This window comes from Dipteris shenzhenensis, chromosome 31, assembly GCF_047967505.1.
Source record: "Dipteris shenzhenensis isolate YYH24624 ecotype China chromosome 31, Dip_SZ_1.0, whole genome shotgun sequence".
In the NCBI taxonomy this organism is placed as follows: domain Eukaryota; kingdom Viridiplantae; phylum Streptophyta; class Polypodiopsida; order Gleicheniales; family Dipteridaceae; genus Dipteris; species Dipteris shenzhenensis.
In genome coordinates, this window is record NC_141626.1 from 8,363,547 (window position 1) to 8,376,826 (window position 13,280).

A 13,280-nucleotide genomic window follows, 5' to 3' on the forward strand; every position below is an offset into this window, starting at 1 on the left:
CAGGGCATGACCATGTGCCACCCTTCCACGTAAGAGGACCCATAAGGTGTAATCCATGGTAGTAATATTATAAAATGTAAGGTGGCATGGCTCCTCCATGTGCCACCCCTCCACCTAGGCTACATTTAGTGAGATATGGCTCAAAGTCCATGGGAGAAGTAATATAAAATAGGTGGAGATGGATATTATATTGGGTTATTCCCTCCATATAGGATAGGCCCATGTGGGGGAGGTATAGATAGTCCAAGGATGCAAGTTAAATAATGGGGAAAGTAGGATAAGGTGGCAAGATTCCTTGTGCCAACCCTCCACTTGTCCTCCTAGATGTTTGAACGTATTATAAAATTGGGAAGAGACTAAGGGAGTATCATAGACTTGAGATATGGGGCTTGATTTATGTGGAAAAATAAGGCAAAGGGTTGTTGCACACAATTGAGAGTGCGTAATCGCCTAGCCCACATGGGAGATTTTTCCACACACACCATGCATGTGGGAGGATGCATTTATTGGGAGAGACCCCCTCTGTTGGCTATAAAAGGAGGGGGCTATTCCTTGATGGGACACGCTCATTCTTGTAAAGCCACCTAGCTAGTACTTTGATTTCTCCCTTCCCTTCCTTTCAAAATAAAGCATGGTCCTCTTCCCTTGATGTCTCCATCTTTACATTCCTCCTCCCATCATGTACATGCTTCTCTTCCCCCTCTCCCTTTCCCCTTGTGCCATAGTCTCCCTCTTCATTCCCTCCCCTTCTAATCCCTTTTCCCCCCACATGATAACGTTTCGCCCTCACGTTCTCCTTTCCTCTATGGCCCTCGAGCGTTGCCATGCTTAGCCTCTAGCCTTTGGTCGTGATTTCTTTTTCGGCTAATAGTGTATGATCGTGGTCCTTTATGTGGACGACCTTGTCATAACAGGGGACCGTGAAGAGAAGATCTCGCAGACAAAGCAATTGCTAGGAAGAGAGTTTGAAATGATAGACCTCAGACTGATGCATTTCTGTTTGGGGATTGAGGTTTGGCAAGAGCCAAAACAGATCTTCATTTCATAGCTGAAGTATGCTGGAGAGATACTGAAGGCATTTGGTATGGCTGAGTGCAAGACAGTTGGCACCCCTATGGAGGTTGACATGAAGATCTCAAACGAGGATTCATCACCACTGGTGGATGAAGCGGAGTACAGAAGGCTTGTGGGCAGTTTGATTTTACTTGTGCAACATGTGGTCGGACATCAGCTTTGCGACTGGTATACTAAGCAGGTTTTCCAATAAGCCTGGGAGAACCATTGGAGGGCAGGGATGCGGGTGATGAAATACATCAAAGGCACTTTTGATTATGGAATCACCTATACCAAGGGCAACATCTTGACCGGATTCTGTGACTCGGATTGGGCAGGAGATGTGGACAGCAGGAGATCAGTGATATGTTACTGTTTCTCACTTGGATTTGGAGCTACGTCATGGGTCAGCAAGAAGCAACCCACAGTTGCTCTTTCTTCTACGGAGGTTGAGTACAAATCAGCATGTTTTGCTTCTTGTGAGGCATGTGGTTGAGGAGGATTTTAGGGGACATGGGTGCAGTGCAGAACAAGCTATGCAGTTATCATGTGACAATCACAGTTGCATGGCAATTGCAAAGAACCCTATGTTTCACGCTCGCACAAAACACATTGACATTCAATATCACTTTGTACATGAGCTCATCATGGATAGAGAGGTCGACTTGGTGTACTGTCCGACTACAGAGAATGCTACGGACATCTTCGTAAAGGCTCTTGGAAGAGACTTGCTAGAGAGGCATCTTCATCGACTTGGCATTGGGCCGAAAAAGTAAGTTCACTTGCGGGTGGACATTGAGGGGGGGTGTTAGATATCAATGCTCCACTCTTGTGTAACTACATGGGAACTAGCTAACTCTACTTGTAAGCCCCCCATATGAGGAGAAGGCATTTGAGTAGCTCGGTTATCTGGTAGGTCTTGGTTTGGACGCCAGATGCGGGCCATGTGTGGCCTGATGGCTGGACAACTTCAGATAGAGTTGGCACACTGCCAACTAGGCTACATGCAAGTGCGGGAAGGCATCCCATAACTGACCGCACTGAGGGTAGACAGAGCATTTCCCGGGGCAACCCACTCTCGGGTTGCGGGGCCCATTTGGAGTCCCAAATGATCCCTGATGGCTCTGGGCCGAATGGCAACCATAGGTTAGTTGCTCTATTCTGTGCCACGGTTCTAACGTGTGGTTGGTGGCCTATTTCAGGACCGACCTCCAGTCAGCCATTTTGGGCAGACTGGGTTGGTCTCCCAATTGGGTCTAACTGACTACAACTGGTGGCTATATAAAAGCAAGCTTGTGAAGCCCATATTCATCATTGGCTACATCCAGCCTCCATCCTCTACTGTTTCTAGCACGCCATTGAAGCTTCTCACATAGGAGCACACAACTGGGAGGCAGCACCATCTATTGTATCAGTTTTACAGTAATCAAATTTTTGATTCTCCATACTATCTGCTTTCTCTCTTGCATATGAGATCCTGTTATCTGTTGAGCACAAACGTATCATTATTTTTTTACAAACATCACTACAAATATCAGCAAATCTGACAAAAGCCCCAAATTTGGAGAGGGCAATTATGCCAATAGGGCTTCAGCTCTAGGTTCTGAACATTAGAGGATCACGCTTTGGATGGGCTCCTAAGGAACATGCCCTACACAAGAGAATGAGGGCAATAGTCTCAACGATGGATCTTCGTGGTCCCTCTCACAAGGAAGGGGTTGCCATTGATGTGGAGCTTGATGAACATGTGTGACCTCTCTCAGGGAGCCTCATCTGAGCCATCCCAAAAGGCAAAGACGAGTTCAAGGACATTGAAATGCCGGCGTCTAGGAGGATTGTTTGCTAGAATAGTGCACACACATTGGGTGGGCAAAATGTGATAGTGGGCCTACAAGATCTCTAGGGGGGGTATGGATTTGGATGCCCTAGTAACATGAGGAGAGACTGAGTGCTCTTGCCCACCCCTAAGAGGGGCCATAGTAGGATGTAAGAGATCAAGTAGGTTATCTCGGAGGCATGGCTGAAGGGGTATGACTAGAGCCCAGATGTCATAGATCCTCTATGTTAGTTATGGAAGTTATCTAGAATAGGAGTTGTCTTCTACCTCGAACAAGCCATATCGGATCTCTTAATATGGACTTGAGTGGATTACTCTAGATGGTGTCAAAGTGAGTGGAGAGAGATCCAATTGAAGCTAGATAATGCACCACCTTCCAATTGGGGTTGGTGCATATAGATCCATCGCCCTTTGGTTTGTTCAAAGTTCAAATCATTATTTCTATACTAGGTGGCACTAGTACACTATCATCTACATCTGTTATCTTGTTTGTCTCAAATTGCTCCTATTCTTACCTTATTTCCTCAAACGGTGATACCTGACTTTTTCAAATTTGGCATTGTGGTAGACTTCTTTTACTTCTCAAGTGGCACTTGGGTAGATCTTCTTGGCATTGCTTCACTTTGTTTTGGGACAGGCAAGGATTGTTAAGCTCTCAGAATCTTTGCTTTTTGAGATAAATTTTGCCAAGTTGCTTCTTTTTGTCTCATTATTATCACAAGCATCGACTGGGATACAACACTTTGTGTTACCACACTTTGACTTTTAGTAGTAGCAATGATTCCAAGGGCTACATCTAGTTTTACTTAATTGGTTATCTAGTTCATACGGTCCTAGTTGTTGAATTGGCATGACTACTGGAGTGGGATTGGGATGTCAAGGGTATAGGGAGGATTCGGGTCTCTCAACAGTTAAGGCAACTGTGTTCACAAAGGGAGAGGTTGAGCCTCAACATCGGAATATTGGTGCAAATATCGGTTAATAATACACAAGGATAGGTTCTTGTTGATATTGCTGGGGCCTCTTGGGGCCTACGTTGTCCAACACTCATGTTGTAAAGGTAAGTATTTATGTCATGCCCTATGCATTGGACATTAGACATCATAATATTGTTGGTTGGGCCCCTTCTGGTGGACTGACTTTATTCGTCAAGATTGGGCATATAGTTGGCAATACAATGTGTACACCACATATTTTCTATGTTGGCATAGGGTTGATATACTGGTAGCTTTTGTTGTATGGCCTGAATCATTTCTTCTTTCACTCTTGTGGCCATGGCTTCCAAGTTCCAACTCAATCCTCAGTCCTCAGTGGCATGATCCTTGGCTACAGTGTGGAAGACTCATTGTCATGATGATTAGATGAATAGTCATCGTTGTCAAAGTTTGTGTCAATCTTGCCATTCTCAATGTTAATTGTGGCTTCATGAGCATCATTATATCGCTCATAGTTGCTAACTTTTTCCATTTCTCTTGGGATAGGCTTGTTTAGCCCAGAAAGGAAGCATCTAATTAAATATTTATCATTAGGATGAGGATCACTTTGGCTTTGTCTTTTTTGCCCTGCTTCATATTCCCTAGTTGTAGGGTAGGGTCATCTTGTAACCTTTTTGTTTGAAAACTCATTTTGAATTGATAGGAAAGGAGGTCCCATGTCACTTTTTCCTTGACAAGAGGCTGCATCGATCACTGCTTTAGGAAAGCATGCTACTTTTGTGTCATCTGATTTGGTCCCCACTTGCACAACATGATGTGTCAAAGAGTTAGAGGAAACTTTTGAGATCTCCTTGTCCATTGTATTTTGGCATTTCTAGTTTGCCAAAATGTCTTCTCCCTTTAGTGTTGGTATTGTCAGTCAAAGAGGATGTCAACATTTGCACATTCACGTACCTCTCTTCATCACGTGGTCATTCTACTATATTGCTAGTGGAGGCTGAAAGGTTAAATGATTGGAGGGCATTGAGAGTATAAGAAAGTTCCAAAAAATAGGTGGGTTTTAGCCTTCTTCCTACCCTTAAGTGCACAAATGGTGCCATGTTGTGGTAAAGACTATTGTGAAGTTAGGTCTTGATTTTGATCTCTATAACCAAAAATGGAAAAACATGTGGGAGCAATTGGTCAAAATCAATCCATTATTCTAGATGCTTAATGACATCTTAGAGACTAGACTTTTGCTTGTGCGGAATCTAGGTTCAAACTGTGTTCAATTTGGGCTCCAAAAAAACCAAGTTAGGGCCTTGACAAGAGGGAAGAGGCAAGCAAGAGAGTTAATAAGGGGTGGGTTGAGCAGCGAGTGAGGGTGTTCAATGGGGTTTGGGGCAAGAATGGGGGGTGGGCTAAGCTGTGAGCCCCCGGGGGGGTTCGAAGGGAGGAAGGGGAGGGGGGGTGAGGTAAGGGATTTGACAGGAGGGCGGGTGGTCATATAGAGATTATAGGAAGGGACAACACGGGGTGGATAGAATCAATAGATGCGGCCAATTCTATTTGAGGGGAGGGACAAAAAATTTCATCAGAGGGAAGAAACATGGAATGGGCATCTGAAAATTGAATGAGGGTAGAGAGAGAAAGGGGGAAAGGAGAAGGGGGAGGGAAAGGAAGGAAGGGGTGGTAGAGAGAGAAAGAGGGTAAAGGGGGAAAGAAGAAGGGGGAGAGAATGAAAGGGGGAAAGGAGGGAACCGAAGGGGGGAAAGAGAGGGAGCGAACGGAAAGGGGGGAAATAGGGAACGACAGGGGGAGAAGAGAATGGGAGGTGGAGGGAATGGGAAGTAGGGAAAGAGGGAATGGAAAGGAGGGTAGAGAACACAAGGGAATGAAAGATGGAAGCGACAAAAATTGGGGAGAAGATGGAAATTGGAGGGAAGGAAACAGAATATAGGGGGGAAGAAGAGGAAAGGAGAAGGAGGAGGCAATAGAAACTGGGGGAGAAGATGGAAAATGGGAGGAAATAAGGAAGAAAGGCGAAGTGGGAGGGAGAAGACACAAAATAGGGGAGAAGAACAAAAAATGGGGGGGAAGAAAGGGAGAAAGGAGATGCCTTGAGAGGTGGTGGAAAAAAGGTGGCTAAAAAAGTGGAGGATGAGGTGGGGGTGGATGGGGGGAAAGTGGAGGTGGAGATGGAGAGGTGGCGGTGGAGAGGATGGGTAGAAAAGTGGAGTTGGGGGTGGTAGGGAATCTACCTTGGGAGCCAAATTCTTGGAGGAAAGTGAGGAAACCGATGATCAACGAAGGGTGGGATCCGGTTTCTCTGGCTTTCGACTAGGAACCGATGACCGATGGTTACCAATGAGTGACCTCGTGTGACATTGAAAGTGCCTCTTGAGAACCCTTAGATGAATTATTGCTCTAAGGGCTCTGAGGAGGTGCTCCTCGCAAGCCCTTGGATGAAACATAAGCAAATGGCCTTGATTCAGTCCCATTTGTGATTCAGACAGTTGTGAGAATGGGAGATTGTGCACAGTAACCGGTGGATTTTAACCGAGTAGTATGAAATGGTGTAATGTACTTGGTCACCATGTGCAACACTATTAACCATTATGAAGATTATGGGATTGGACAGTGAGGATTTGTCCTCTACTGACCCCACCCGTTGATGGTGGACGGAAAGTGGCGGTGTGTATGGTGGATAGAAAATGGAGGTTGCAGTGGAGATGTGCATGGAAAAGTGGAAGTGGAGGTGGAGAGGTTGGATAGAAAAGTGGAGGTGGAGGTGGTGGACAAAACTAAGCATTCATTAGGCTATAGTTTAATTTTCAAAGCTCCTTTTACTTGGGCATAGACAACGGGTTCATTTAAGCTGGACATTGAAGAATTTTGCTAATTTTGTGTGTTCTCCTTCCCTTGGATCAACAAGCCTTCTAATAGCTTATTCTTCTTACACTACTTGCCTCTCCCAACTCCTAGCTAATGCTTACTCGTGTTCCTTCCACTAGAAATGTAGCATATCTACAAGAATTCTATATAGCTTGCTAGATCATGCATGATCTAGCATGGAATTTCCTAGGATTTTACTTTTATAAAATGTCCATCCTAGCAACCAAAGAATGTGATCCTCAGTAAGAGCCTCTGTTGGATTTGGAACCTTGGAGATCACGCATGCCAAATGGGGTAGTCGTACCAGCACATGGCAACAAAGTTGCCTAGCATGTATGAGGCTTCATTTTACAACTCCAAGACTCACACCTTGGGCACATGGTACAGTTTTGGCATACTTAACGCAAGGTGAATGCAAATTTGCTTGGTGGATGTAAACGAACTACATAGTCAGGCAAGGGCCGACACGACGGGGATATCCAATAGGAATGAAGAACCCTTCGTCTCTTGCCTACCGGATTTCAATTTTAACATGTGCCCGTAACTGCGATAACAACCGACATGACCGGAGAGGCAAGCATTCGTGTTTCGAGAGTTGTGTGGCAACAGGATCTATAGAAAAGAGGTGTCACACGTGTGTGCACGTATGAACACGGGGGGAGGAGGGTGTCAAAGCTGAGGAAAACCTTATCCAATATTTTGCTTGTGCTCCTTCTTCTTCATCTCCTCACCATCTTCGTTTGCATCATTTTTCTTCACTGTGCCATCGCTTTGCACTGGCCTGTTACTCGCCCATGGCTTGTTCCTGCCTCCGCCAGGTATGTTTTCTCTCCCTCTTCCTCAGCTCCACCCCCCCTTATTGCCATGCTCTTGCTTTCTCCATTACCTTCCCTTGTAGCTTTCCTTTGAGCAATTGTTTCCCTCCCTCCTCTCAGTCCCACAGCTTTTTCTCTACTCATCCTTTCCGGGAATCACAAGCCCATTTGCTCTTTCTTATTTAACCCGCCAACTGATGTATTAGGTTGCAACGTCATCTCTGGCGGGCAGAACTCTTACTGTAGCTGCCGATCCCCGACGGCTTTCCTCTGTCGGCCGTGTAGAGATTCAGCTCACAAATGATCTTTTTGGACGAGCCTTAACGTTGACGGCCTGTAAAGGAAGGTCTATCACTCGAGCGAGGAACAACTTGACGGCAGTGGCACGGGCTGTGACGACACCTTCTGAAACCGAAACAGAGGCCGAGGTGGCAACAGAAGAGACATCATTGGATGAAGAGATTTCAGCGGAGGAAGTTCAGCAACCCGAAGCTGTCCGTCCTCCTAGGGTGAAGAAAACCAGGGGTTTGAATCACATTATGGAGGTGGGTGACTGGATTGTTTGCAAGGCTTGATTCTCCTGAGTAAATTTTGGCGTGGACTCATGCACATGGCGAGTAGTTTTGCAATCACGGGTCGCTTTTACCTTTTCGCTTTATGAGGATTTTGATAATGTAACGTACATATAGGACTTTTTTCAATGATGCGGCAGCTTCATATGTTGGGTGCTATCTTGCTTAATACAGGAGCTGAAAAGAAGGGCCATTGCAGAAGCTGCAGAGGGTAAAACGCTACCTGACCTCAGGACTGGAGATATCGTCCAATTGCGGGTGGTAATGTGTTTTCGAACAGTCTTAAGTGTAGAGCTCTGCATGGGTATATTTTGTGCATCATTACCCACGTCTAGCATCCAGTCTGCAAAACTACAACTCATGATGTCATGCACAACTAGAGGCTCATTTCTAAGCTCGCAAATGTTAGATAAGTTGTTTAAGTGCCAGTTATGATGCTGTTTTAAACTGGGAATGTGCATTTCTTTAAGGAAGTCTATTTATGTTTACAGGAAGTGCCTGAAAATAAAAAGAGGGTGTCCCTTCTACGTGGCATAGTTATTGCAAAACACAACGCTGGTCTCAGCACAACATTCAGGATTCGGAGAGTAATTGCTGGTGTGGGCGTAGAGATGGTCTTCCCGTTGTAAGTACTGAATACGAACACTAGGGTTTTGCTGATTCTTTGTATTGAATTATGCACCGTGCTTTTCTTGGGAAAATTATTTCAAGATCCTCTCGTCATGATCTGCAGGTACTCTCCCAACATCAAAGAAATCAAAGTTATCAATAGTAGGAAAGTCCGGAGGGCCAAGCTTTACTACTTGCGCCACAAGCTTGCAAGGCTATCCACTGTGTAAAATGTTCTGTGGGTCAGTATACAAAGCTGCCTACCCCTATGTGGCTTGCAGTGTTGTGGAGTATTTAGTTTGGAAAGAGTATCTCTTGGAGATTCGATATCGGGGTGCAGATGAGGCGTGGAAAGCCTCTGGCCATCTTTTACTTGCTGTCGGAAATTTGCATAAGTGGTCCTGGTCCTTACACCTGCATTAAAGCTTCTGCCATGTTCCTATGTTTGGTGTAGTAGAGGAAAGTATAACATCTTTCATTCCTGTGATTGTCTCCTTGGGGTATAACATCTTTCAAAATTTTTAATTTTAATCTTACCATCTCTCCTTCGAGTACACCTATATTCAAGCTCTTGCCATGTTCCTACATCTGGTTGACATACTGAGATATTCGTTCCTATTTCAAATTAGTGTAACATTTAGCATCATTTGTGTATGCTGGGATGGGTTGACTGGGGTGAATATGTCAAAGATTGTTTCCCTCTTGAGATTGTCCTTTAAAGTTAGACTTACTGTTATGCTGTCTCAATGTTTTCTTTTTGACTCCATACTGGTCCTACCATCGAGCACTCAGGATGACGTTTGTTGCATGTCTTAAAAACAGGTGTCGTCTCTGAAGTGTCTTTCCTAGAAAACTTCCTTGTGGCTAAAAGCTTGTAGAGTTATGTCGAAGGGGACAATACTTGTGTAGGTGACAACATTCAGTGTTGATCCAAAGGAGGTGCTGGATGGGATGGTGGACAGCAAGCCCTACGTTGTCCAAGCACAACCAAGAGCACTTGTTATGCCCACTCCTGATCAGCAAAGATGGGATGGTTGAGATGCTCAAGCTATGTCCTAATTGCTTTGTTGGTTAGGAGGTTCATTATTACTCGTATCTGGTCAGCAAAAACATCAAAGCAAGCATGGGACAATGCAGCGATCATAGTCTAGGCAAAAAAGGAGGCCAGGGTCTCTCATTTGAAGAGAGAAATTGATGGCATTAAGTTGCATGAAGGGGATTAATGTTGGAACACTTAATTAAGATCCAGGATCTTCGTGAGTTATTGATGAAGTTATTCTAGACAATCAGTTCATTTTCACCAATTTGAATTCTTTGCCAGAGGCATGCTTTTCTTTTCACACGCCACTCAACCTGTCTAGAGGGGTAATCCCAAACCACTCACATTCTAGGAATTAGTGGGGGTGTTGTAGGAAGACCAGACATGGAAAAATATGGCAGCTGGCTTACGTGGAGTATTGCCAAAGGCAAGGAAAAACTTCATGTAGGTCATTTTCAATCCAGTACTGATTCATCTCTGTCATCAAATAAAATGCAGGCAATCCCAAGGAGTAGGGCAAATGCCATGAGCAAAAAGCCGGGGCACTTCATTAGTGAATGCAAGAAAATAATTGCAAAGGGAGAGCTGGCTCATTGGTTACAGATTTTAGTCATTCCAAGTGTGGCTGAAGAATGGCTTTTCTCGTGTGCAATTATGATGCCAAACATGAAGTTTCATAATTGAGTGTGGCTTAAACCTCATCTATTTTTTAATATCTTGATACATTCCTATTTGCAGATTTGCAGCCTGCTCCGGTTGGCATCCATTGAGGAGTTGGGAAGATAATGCGTCATTAATTGATGGAACTGCTTTGTGTCTTTTAGATGCACTTTATGTGCTAAGGATTAAGAGAGTCTCATAATTGAGTGTGGCTTAAACCTCATCTATTTTTTAATATCTTGATACATTCCTATTTGCAGATTTGCAGCCTGCTCCGGTTGGCATCCATTGAGGAGTTGGGAAGATAATGCGTCATTAATTGATGGAACTGCTTTGTGTCTTTTAGATGCACTTTATGTGCTAAGGATTAAGAGTCTTCTTTTAGTTTCCTCTTTTGGAAAAAGAGGTTTTGCTGTCATTTTTGAGGATGACAAGTGCATAGTTAGAGGCCATGTAAACGATGATGGCTAGTTGCTAAAGCTTATACCCAGCAGATGGGGATAGATTATGATGATACCCTTGTTCCCACGTCGAGGATGACAACCATTAGGTGTGTTATAGCATTGCTTGCTCATTTCGGTTGGAAAGTACATTAGTTGGACATTAAGACTGCTTTCCTTAATGGAGACTTGCAATAGGCCTCTATGTGAGGCCTATTGCATTTGTGACTCTTGGACAGGAAGATAGATGTGTAATCCTTGTAGAGCATTGTATGTTTGAACGAAGTTTCATGGGCTTGGTATGAGAAAATACACACTTCTTTAACCAGCTATCGTCTGAAGAACAGTCCAACTGAGAGTACCCTCATGTCAAGAGAGACAAAGGGGATTTGATCATAATCATCCTTTCTATGAATGGTATGTTGCTTATAGGCATGACTGAGGACATATTGCAGAATTTAAGACTGATCTAAAAGCCTGTGAGATGTAGCATTATGACTTGGGTATTCAGTTTATGCAGTCAGAAGAGGGCATTGTCATGAAATAATCCAAGTTTATACAAGGGCTGCTACATAGGGTCAGAATGCAGAATTGTAAGATACTTTCAACTTCGGTTGAACTTGGGCTTTAGCTGTCAATGTATGATGGCGGTAAATCTTTTGATGTCACTCTATACAGCCAGGCTGTTGGCTGCCTCATTTACTTAATGCAACACACTTCCTGATGTTCAGTTTGCAGTGTCACAGGTGAGCAGATATATGCACAGGCCTAAGACTAGGCACATTTATACTGCTTTGTGCATTTTCAGATACTTGCAGGACTCTCAGCATCTTGGATTGATCTATGAGAAGGGGTGTGACTTTCAAGTTTATGCATTCTGTGATTCAGGTTGTGCTTGTGACTATGATGGTAGGTAGTCCACAAGCGGAAACTGTTTCTTTCTTGGCAGCTCATGTGTATCTTGGGTTGAGCAAAAAGTAAGCCATTGTGGCCACCTTCTCATGGGAGGCTGAGTACATGGCAGCCTTCACACCAGTTGAGTGTGTATGGATGGCTTAGGAGATTGTTGGGGGATCTTCACAGTCACCCACTCCTATCCTTACTGACAGCTAGAGTGCTATTGCAATAGCACGAAATCCTCTGTTTCGTAATTGCATGATACATGTTGGGATGTATTATCTCTACGTCAGAGAGAGATCACATGCAGGAGAGATCAGCCTGATCTTTCGTCCTAACATGACAATGTTTCGGATAATTTTACGAGGACATTATCTAGAGTAAGGTTTAAAGCTTTCCACCAAAGCCTTACGCTTGATTTCTTAAGGTGATTGATCTAATTTCCCATACATGGTGATTGATGTACTTTCCCTTAACATGTTCACACAGCACCAAGGGGGATATGTTAGATATTGAGTAGTGTGGTATGGATAGCCCAGTTGGGCACTGTCTAGCTCCAGGAGGGTTTTTAGGTCTTTATATTAGAGGCATATAACATCATTTTTGAGTTGTATATCAAAACCTTTTTACATTTTAATAGCACCTCAGCTTTTTTCTGCTCTCCACACAACTGCTTTGTTCTACTCCACATTGTCTTTCTGTACCCCAACACCTTACATTGATTCATTTTTCCACCAACAATGGGTCATTAAGGTGGTGTTAGAGTACATAGTCAAATCCCCATCTGTGAGCCCACATATAGTCAATTCCCCATCTGTGAGCCCATATATGAGGAAGAGAATGAAGGAAAATGGGGATGTCAACTTTCAGGAGGATAGAGTGGCTCATCATTGACGGTAGGTCACTCACCATAAATGGTAACTATGATCTCTTTAATGTATTTGCTGCACCATGGTAAAAGGTCATGAGGACAGCGATCTCGTAAGGGAGTTGTATTCTTGCTCTAGATTTCAGACAAGAAGGCTTGATGAAGCAAATCCACCTACTCATCAGCCTCTACTTATCCTTTAAAGGAAAACAAGTTGACACTTTTATGAGGATAGGGTGGCTCATTATTGAGGGTAGCTGACTCAGCATAAGTTGTATGAAACCGGCCCTCGATAAACGAAAGGGTAGTGATCTTCTACTCGGTCATAAACTTCATAAATAGCCACAATGCAAGCTTCAGTCACTTAAATCACTTAGCACAACTTAGAAACAAGGTGAGGCTAGAATACCCTTGCCCAATGAAAATAGTACACAGTGCTCCCATTGGTCCCAAATGCCTTGGTGCCCCGTACTGTATTTATTTCATGCTTCTGAATGGAAACGCTCTACAAGGGTTCAACCTTGCATTGTTCCTCTTTGCGAATCCTCTACTTGTCTTCAAGGCATCTAATCCCAGTGCACCACTAGAATTCCCATTGGCAAGGCATACTTAGGCATTCACTTGTGATCTGACACAACTTAGAGTTATTCATGCAGCCAAACCATTGACAAACTGAGCTCA

The 13,280-nt window shown here is 44.0% G+C and overlaps 1 protein-coding gene across 1 annotated transcript; it reads left to right on the plus strand.

The window, feature by feature from the left end:
• The first annotated feature begins 7,359 nt into the window (after positions 1–7,359).
• LOC147880990 (large ribosomal subunit protein bL19c-like) lies at positions 7,360–9,226 on the plus strand. Its single transcript, XM_087369786.1, has 5 exons — positions 7,360–7,517; positions 7,721–8,059; positions 8,261–8,347; positions 8,578–8,711; positions 8,820–9,226. Exons 1-5 carry the CDS (start codon positions 7,494–7,496, stop codon positions 8,923–8,925), a joined length of 690 nt encoding a protein of 229 aa, XP_087225912.1. The 5' UTR covers positions 7,360–7,493; the 3' UTR covers positions 8,926–9,226.
• The last annotated feature ends 4,054 nt before the right edge of the window (positions 9,227–13,280 follow it).

Coding starts and splice junctions, on each gene's coding strand:
- LOC147880990 (XM_087369786.1), top strand. CDS start 7,494: ATGGCTTGTTCCTGCCTCCGCCAG. Junction 8,060..8,260: donor GTTTGAATCACATTATGGAG/GTGGGTGACTGG, acceptor TGCTTAATACAG/GAGCTGAAAAGAAGGGCCAT. Junction 8,348..8,577: donor ATATCGTCCAATTGCGGGTG/GTAATGTGTTTT, acceptor TTATGTTTACAG/GAAGTGCCTGAAAATAAAAA.